Here is a 9,073-nt window from a genome sequence, read left to right as displayed (position 1 = left end):
CTCTGTCTCTGGTGAAGCCTCTCACCGCCCCTGAGCCTCTGGCCTGTACCCCAGTTCTGTATGTACAAATAAATAAATCTTAAAAAAAAATAATCAGGGGGCATATCAAGAGGATTTGACCAGTGCATGCTTCTAAGCCTGCTCACTTCAGAGTCTAGTGGGCTAGAGTAGGTTCACCTGTGAAGTTGAAGTCTGGCCTTGAGCCACAGCAGCAACAGGACAAGAAATGGCCCCCTCCCCCCACTTAGGGACTCTCTTCCTCATGAAGTGGCCCCTCCTGGAGGCATGGAAGGTGGCCCTGCATCGACTTTGGGTCTGAGGTGGTGACTACACAGCCGATAAAGAATCAAGGCTGTGATTCCTTCTTTCCCATAGACAACAGTGCAAATAAAAAGGATCCAGGAAGAGATAAAGAAGCATGCTTGTTTTTAGAAATCAGCTTTCCAATGATTTGATCCTAAGGGGACTTAGACCTAATCACAAGAATACCACTCACAAAAGACGAGGTATGACAATGGGCCTTGGACCAAGGGAACACGTGGGACCTGGTTGGGGAGAATTGTCCCTCAGATGTCTCTCCCACAGAGAAGTCAGAACCGCTTCTCTATGGTGGTGAGTATTTATGCAAATGCAGTCTCTGTTTCTAGAAATACTTACTGTTGCAGGTCATGGATCATTTTCAGGCAGCCCTAACATTTTATTTTCACTTTGAAAGGCTTTTTCCCTGGCTTAATGTTTTATATATAAGCATATATTCTCCTAAAATTCTAGCACATCACTTTCCCTATCTGTAAAATATGGATAATAGTATACCTTATCCCTCTCCCAGAGGTATAGAAACACAGATATCTAGCAATATAAAAATAACAAAAATGACTTATACAATGAATATATGCATAGAAATTAACTTGAAAATATAAGGTTTGTTTCAAAACGTGCACTAGTTGATCAAGCAAGTGTGGAGAGTGAGACTTAGAAAAGTCACTTGTATTCCAGAGCAGCCTTAGACAGGCAAAGGTAGGAAACATTTCAAAGAGAGTTGTTACCTTACAGAATAATCTTCCACACAGAAATTCTGTATGGATAGAAAAGACCTTTTCGCTGAGAGCGCCTTCTTTCTAATAGCATCAGCACAGACATGGCCCCTGTTTCCAGAAGTCGATGAAAAGCAGAGCTCAGAATATAAATCTGGTGTGAACTCATTAGCACACTGAAGGCCACCACAGGTGGGGGGAAATTTTTAAATCACTGGAAAACCTCTGACTTTATCATTTGAGTAGCCAAATATACCTTTAAAGGAAAAAAATTTCTAATACCAGACAACTATATTGAGCCACTTTACTCTTAGACTTGAAAAAAGACCCATAGAGCATCGCTATAGGAACCTGCTTTCACAATTCATGCTGCTCAAACTGGAAATGCCTGACTCACCATTGGAGAGTAGAGCAGTGCTTTGGAAAATAGCAGAACTATGAAAGTTGTGGGGTTTGAAGCACATGCATTTAGACCAGGTAACTTTCTCTAACTTTAATGATGAAATCTCATGAGGCCAATTATACTTTGTTTATTCCTCTTCTTTCATTTTCCCTTCCTCTCTATCTGGTCACTTCTGCACCTAATACTCTACACCAGCAATTCATCTTTGCAAATAAAAGTTTTATTTCCTTTTCTCTGGAGCTTGGGAAGGAACTCAACAAACTTTAATTTCTCAAGGGAAGTATAACTGATTCTTCAGTGCTCTACTTTGGGATGGTGGGGGCATTAAATCCCACTTTCTGAGCATGAAGTTGTAATTGAATGCCACTTCCTTGTTCCAGCTCATCCACCCACTTTGTTGCAGTAATTCCAGACCAGACAACTCATTAAACAATAGGAATATTCTGTGGTCCAATATCTCATCTGAGGAGATATTATAAGGAGACTTATTTAAACCAGTGCATAGACAACTATTATTTATTATTGGATGGTTGGCCCTGTTTGAAATTATGTCTTCTAACCTTAGAACTTTCACTTTTCCCTGCATTTCAAACCATCCTGGTTTGAACTTAGGGTGTGTTATTATTCAGAATTCTCCATAAAATTATACCCATCCTGGGCCCTCCCTGGTGGTGCAACAGGTTAAGCCTGTTCTCTGCAGGAGTTCTCTGCAGTCACTGCCGCATGTGTTCGATCCCTGGCCAAGGAGCTGATCCACATGGCACAGCAGATCTCTCCCTTCTTGCCTGCTGCTCCCCTCAGCAGTGTATTTCAGCCTGTTCCACTCTATCTCTGTGGATTTTCTCACTCCCTGCACCTCTGGCCTGTACCCCAGTTCTTGTATGCATAAATAAATAAATTATAAAAAAATATATTATGCCCATCCTGTGTGAAAATATTCCAGTGAGAGTGCTAAGTGTGTTGCAGTGAAACCAGTAAAGAACTGATATATTCTCCTTTTCCCTCCCTCTTGGAGGGAAGAAAATTCTAGCTAGTGGGCCTTGTCGTGTGAGAGTGGACAAGCTGCTGTCATGCTAAGCTCAGCTATCTGGTATTATATCCAAAAAGGGCTAATCATTTCTTCTCCCTAGCAAACTCTAAGAGCTGGTAGCAAAAGTATCTTCTCCTACTGTCAAGTAGGAGCAAGCAAAGCAACTACAGCAAGCAAACTACCTTCAGAGAGCTTCCTTTATTGTCATCTTGATTTTTATGGGTTTAGAACCACATTTCTTTGTAGGTTTATTATCAAAGGTCCCAAAAGCTTTGTGACACCCCTGGGCAGAGTAGTCACACAGAATAACAGCGGAAATACAACCACAGGAGAGGAGGACCACAAAAAAGGGAAGGATGATCACTGGGAGTCCTGAGATGGCCACTCTGACCGTGTTGAAGGTGATATCCACAAAGTCAGCCTCTGCACAGACAACAATATTTCACAGGCAAAGTGACTGATCACATGACAGCACAGAGGCAGCTAGAAGATGATCATGATCTATGTAGTGAGTTTATGAAGCCAGCCACCAAGTGGCCACCAGCCAGCCCGGGCACATTCCTGCAGGCATGACGACTCTGTAGATGTGACACAGAGCCACAAGTGGTCACAGGCCCTGGCCCTAGCAGGAAGACTCCACGCTGCCCACTGCCAGGAAGATGAGAAGCTGGTGGACACATCTGGGGAAGGGGCGGGATGGCAGGATGACAGGGAATGAAGGAGCGTCCATGAGCAAATGTGGTTGGTGTAACAGATGTCCACCAAAGACAGGACCCTGAGAAGAAAGTCCAGAGGAGGACATGGCCTGCTGTTCAGGCTGATAAAGAGGGTGATGAGGACATCCCCCAGCAAGGTCACTGATACACGGCCAGAAAAAGGATGAAGAGGAAGGGCTGGGTGTCCCAGCCCTTCACTGGCCTGTCCCAGCAGAGTGAACTCACTGACTTGTCTGTTTTTCCCTGTCCATGAGCTTCTGAGGACCGAATCCAAGCTATAAATCCATAAACGTCAGATACCTCACCAAAGAGCTGTCTAACTTCAAAAGAACAGCTTTTCTTTCTCCTTCTATAGGAAGGATCGTTATTAAAATCCTTAATAAAAGCTTTATTAAAATCCTTAGACATTGATTTCAAATGCATTAACTGTAAAAATATAACTGTCTTTAGAGTTAATTTCTAACCTTGAGTCTATGTTATCACTTTCTCCCTCCTCACAATCTCAGCAACTGCATTCAGTGGACCCAAACAAGCATGAGTTACTCCTGGATTCTCTATGCAAATTTGATGCTCAATGTTCATCCTTTTTAAAAGTCAGAAACCTTAAGGCTCTAAGTTAGAACACAGTAAATATAAAAGGCATTTGAAGGAACAAAAACATTGTCAAAAGTTACATTTCAAAGCCAGTAAAACAATGATGGATGACTCAGGTGATCTGGCTCCGTGTTGAAAATGTCACCTGCTTATCTGAGCTGGGTGAGAAGCTAAGAAGAAAGACTTGGCCATGCTCACTGCTTCCTCCTTGGAAGATCAGCAGAGCTTGAGTCAGCATTGGGAGAGAACAGAAGGAAATGCAGTGAGTCAACGATGCACTGTATTCCCTAATAAATGAGAAGAGCTCAAATATTGCATTTTAGCCTGTTCACTAGAGGTGGGAAATTGGTTGCAAGTGGCCTATTTGTATGTATTCTGGATGTAAAGGTTATGGATTGGAAACCATGGTGTGATAGAAAACAATGAAGTAGAAAATATTCATAGGAATGACAGTTCTCTTTTCCCTTGAATCCTTCATACTTCTATCCCCATCTGAAATATTTAACTACTTACCCATCTTTGAAAACTGTCCTCTCTCACCCTTATGCCATGACCCCTACGACCAGAACTCAGTCCTCGAGTCTTCGGACACTACCCTTAACTCTTCCAATCTTCCTAACCTATTATTGTTTTGGAAAGGTCTTTGCATGCTTCATTGTGTTGACACCATATTCAAATCACAAGTGGTTTCTAAAACCTCATGGTCTAAAGGAAGTCCACTCTCCATTTCCCATTCTCTTTCTCTCTAGTCACTCTGTCTTGGGTAGGGTGAGTGGACACCATGCACAGCTGTCCCCAAAGGTCTTACCTGCCTGCCACCAGTGATGCGGTAATGCCATTACCCGTGTGGTGACAGTCATGCTCAGTGTAAAGGGTATTCATGGCCCTCCCTGGTGGCGCAGCGGGTTAAAGCACAGCACTGAGAAGCTGGGGCCACTTCAGCATGAGTTTGAACCCTGCTGGCCCTGGAGGTGACCACATGACCCAGCAGACCTCTCCTGACCCGCCCGCTGCTCCCCTCAGCAGTATACTTCATCGATCTGCCTGTGCTGCTCCCCACTCTGTGTCTGGTGAATCCTCTCACTACTCCTGCACCTCTGGCCTGTACCCCAGTTCCATATGCACAAATAAATAAATCTTTAAAAAAAAAAAAGGTATTCATGACAGCAGAGCTAATTGCAAATAAGCAAGGCTTCTGCGAACACTTGGCCCACTTTATTAAAACTAGATTTATCTGGCAGAATACATTTTACCTTGTTTATTTAGTAAAATTACAGAACTGAGGAGAAAAAAATATATTTTAGTAGCATAACTTTTCATATCAGATTCTAGTCTTCTTAATCATTTTTGACATTCTGGCTTTTTAGCTGTGTGTGGTACTGGATCCTGAATTTTGCTAACATCTGGCTATGACTTTTCAAGCTAAAACTTCCAGTTTGTCTCCCAATCTTTTTGGCTTTGCTTGATACAAAGACAGCCCCTTTCTGAGTGTGCTTGAGTTGGAAGTAGACAGTTAATACCAGCTTCAGTGAGATCATGACAATGGCTGTGGACAGTCCTCCTGACTCCTGCTTTTTCCACCATGATGATGACAGCAGTCTGTCACCAGGGACTCCACAGCCAGTCCTCACCCATCTTCTGAAGGTGCTTCAGCCCCAATATCCGGAAATATTGAACAGTTTCCATCAGGACTCAGCCGGCCTCATGATTGCTTTAGTCTTTAACCTATTTCTTGTTTCTGTGAAAATGCCTCACTGCTGACACAACACAGGCTTGACTGTGGGCATCACCTACTGGCCTGCCTCAGAAACTGGACACAACTCTTTAGTTGAACGGATCAACTGTCAGAACAGAGAAATGGTTCTCTGAAATACCGGAATGACTCTTCTAAATACTGGAACTTCTCGAAAATTTCCAAAGTCTGGACTTACAGCATATATCTGCCAGCCCAAACGTCTCCTAAGGCACGAGTTTGCTTTCAGGGAGGGGCTGTGAAGGCTGGGTGCCCCTGAAAGGACCCTATCACAGCACGCTGATAAAATAGACAGCCACTTGCTAACATGCACCTGTACTTTGTAAGTGCAGGTTTGGGTCTTCAAGTGCTGGTGTTTTCATAGAGTGAATGGGGAAGCAGCTGCTGGCTCCAGACACGAACATAAAGGATGGTACAGACCAAAGACCAAAAGCTTTAGGCATCTATGAGAGAATATGTCTCCAAAAGACCCGTCAGTGGAGTTAGATTCCGTAGGGACTACAGAGTAATACAAACCACCCAACTGGTGCTCCGCCTTATCTAAGAAGATCTTCAGAGCATCGTCTCTTCCATCTGCTGATCAGTGCAGACTCATTGGATCGCAGGCAACCAAACCTAATGACTGAGACATGAGATAGTTTCTGAAGTGCAAAATATATTGAAACCACTTCATCTTCCCTTAGAGGCTTCACCAATATGACCCTCAGCCTGTATCCAGAAAAGCAACGCTTCTTCCTCTGACCCTACACAGCTCTTTCTGTGCATACCTTATATTACAATTTCACACTTTTGTTCACTTCATATTGTAGCAAGTGATGTAGAAAGTGAGAACCCAAAGGCCAGATTTGACCCACCACCTTGTTTTGTATGAAGAAAATAACATCTTTCTATATTTTAAGTGGGTGGGAAAATCAAAATAATAATATTGCAAAGGTGAAAATTTCATCCTAAAATTGAAGAGAGAAGGAGGTGACTCAGAGACACAGGAGAAGGAGACATGTCCCCTACACCCCTGTGGACTCTAACCTGCCCAATTCTCAGATCTTATTCCTGGAACTTTCCTTTGCACTTTCAGGAATGGGTATCCCATCAGCTCACGGAGCATGGGTGACAAGTGGAAGACCCTCCATTTCCCACCAACAATCTCCAAGTGCAACTCAACCGAATGCAAGGCAATTGACTTAGTAAAGAGATGAAGGGAAGAAAGGAGCTTCTTCCATTGAGACCTGGAAAGTGAAAAGACCCACAGTTACCATATTCTTTCTCTCACTCTCTTGCCTATCACTATTTAAGGGTTGTTTTCCTTTTTTAACCTCATTTAGGATTGTTACAAAGGGTATCAGTTTATTAGACTTATAAAGGTGGTGTAGGGCTCAGTGTGTGTGTGTGTGTGTGTGTGTGTGTGTGTGTCTGGGGACACAGAAATGCTTGCCTAAGTAGACAACTTTTCTTCTGCTAACTAGGTCTATGATCATTTATGCATTTATCCTATTAATTTTGTTTTTAAAATTTCAGAGAAAATGTCGTGTTTTCAAAGATCAGATTTAGTCTTTGGAATGAAATCTCATATATAGGTGATAATTTCTTGTAAAATTTTCTTTCGCTGTGTAACGATAACTGAATCTTAGATTTTTCTTAGCCAATGATGTTAGTGTTCACAACAACAACAACACCCTGGGTCTATCTTTGCAGTAAAACAAGGACTTTGGCTGATGTTTCTCCAGTTTTACGAATGACTCAGTGCCCTGATGTAGTCGTTTGTGCACAAAACATCTTATCAGCCTCCTTAGCAACACTCTCCTCAGAAGAATAACCCCACAACGGGCTACATACACCCCACATATGAATCCTCAAATATGAAAACCCAGGTGGCTTCCATTGGGTATAATATATGGCTTATAAACTGGGGATGAATAAGAACCAGTGGCCCAAGGTGAGACCTACGAGTAGGTCCATGATTACAAACAATGTGACAAATGAAAATACTAAGTGCTGTTTAACTTCAGTTACATGAAGGCCACGACTGAGCCAGGGCCCGAAGTCCTATCACAGCAGCACCAACTCCCCTCCACTGCTGCTGTGACATAAACTCCACCCACATCTTGCTCTGAAACCCAAGCTTTCAACCTCACCCAGCATCACCAGGACCAGGCTCCTCAGCACCTTCCTGGTTGCCAGGGCAACACCTCTGATGTCTGCCACCTCTGAGCAGGTGGGAGAACACACAAGCAAAGCTCTTTTCTCTGCGTGGTGCTCAGAATTCATCAACTTGCCAGCTTGGACCTTAATCCAGATAATTGGCCTAGGAGTTTCTGCCAGGCCCCCTTCACCTCCTTATTCCTCAGGCTGTAAATCATGGGGTTCAGCATGGGGGTCAAGATAGCATAGAAGAGAGAGATCAGCTTCTCCTGAAGGACGGAAGGGCTGGACCTGGGCTGGATGTAAGTGCAGATGGCCATCCCATAGCACAGGGCGACCACGGTCAGGTGCGAGGCACAGGTCTGGAAGGCCTTCTTCCTCCCCTCTGTGGACCGGATCTTTAGGATGGCGGAGATGATCTTGATGTAGGATAAGAGAACCAGGCAGAAAGGGGTCATCAGCAGGACAATGCTGGACACCATGATTGTGACCTCGTTGGAGGAGATGTCTACACAAGCCAACCTAATCACAGCGAGGATCTCACAGGATATGTGATCAATGAACTTGTTTGTGCACATGGGCAGCTGAAAGGTGATGGTCGTGTGCATGAGAGAGTTGACAGAGCCACTGACCCAGGATATGACAGCCAGTTTCTTACAGAGCCCTGCATGCATGATGACCGAGTAGCGCAGCGGGTTACACACGGCCACATAGCGGTCATAGGCCATCACTGTCAACAAGACAAACTCAATCCCACCAAAAGACAGGGAGAAGAACAACTGTGCTGCGCAGCTCACATATGGGATGACTTTATGTTCTGCAAGGAAATGCACCAACATCTGAGGAACGATGCTCGTGGCATAAGAGACGTCAACGAGGGAGAGGTTGGTGAGAAAGAAATACATGGGGGTGTGGAGACGGCTGTCCAGTCTGATCAGAAGGACAATGAGGAAGTTGCCCAGCACTGTCACCAGGTACATGATCAAGAACAGGACAAAGAGAGCGGCCTGAGTGTCCCGGTCCCTGGACAGGCCAAGGAGAATAAACTCTCTCACCCACGTCTGGTTGCCTGTTCCCATTGAAACATGTGACGATGATTGATCTGCAGAGAAAGTTAGAACAGAAGTTGTTGAGCCAGATAACTCTGGAAGCACTTCATGAATACATTACTGTGTACAATTTGCATTTTCAGCTTTAGCAGATGTTTCATTCTGTATGTGGGATATGGTGACAGGTTTCATCCCCAAAGACATGTCTACTCTACTTGTAAAAGCAGATCAGCACCTTCATAAAAGGATGATATAGTCTCAAGGAGACCCAGCTAAAGCTGCAAATCATCCAGGGCATCTTTAGGGGCTCTTTATCTTTGCCAATTTACCTCATATACTAGGTAGAGCAAGAAGA

At 44.0% G+C, this 9,073-nt stretch overlaps 1 protein-coding gene across 1 annotated transcript; it reads right to left on the bottom strand.

Annotated features, from left to right (window-relative positions):
* Positions 1-7,794: 7,794 nt before the first annotated feature.
* LOC101626447 (olfactory receptor-like protein OLF3) lies at positions 7,795-8,748 on the bottom strand. Its single transcript, XM_004694410.1, has one exon. The coding sequence runs from the start codon at positions 8,746-8,748 to the stop codon at positions 7,795-7,797; it is 954 nt and encodes a 317-aa protein (XP_004694467.1).
* Positions 8,749-9,073: the final 325 nt, after the last annotated feature.

This window comes from Condylura cristata, unplaced genomic scaffold (assembly GCF_000260355.1).
Source record: "Condylura cristata isolate star-nosed mole 26May11 unplaced genomic scaffold, ConCri1.0 scaffold00042, whole genome shotgun sequence".
Classification (NCBI taxonomy): Eukaryota; Metazoa; Chordata; class Mammalia; order Eulipotyphla; family Talpidae; genus Condylura; species Condylura cristata.
Note: the sequence above shows the minus strand (reverse complement) of the source record. Positions and strands in the feature narration are given on the sequence as shown.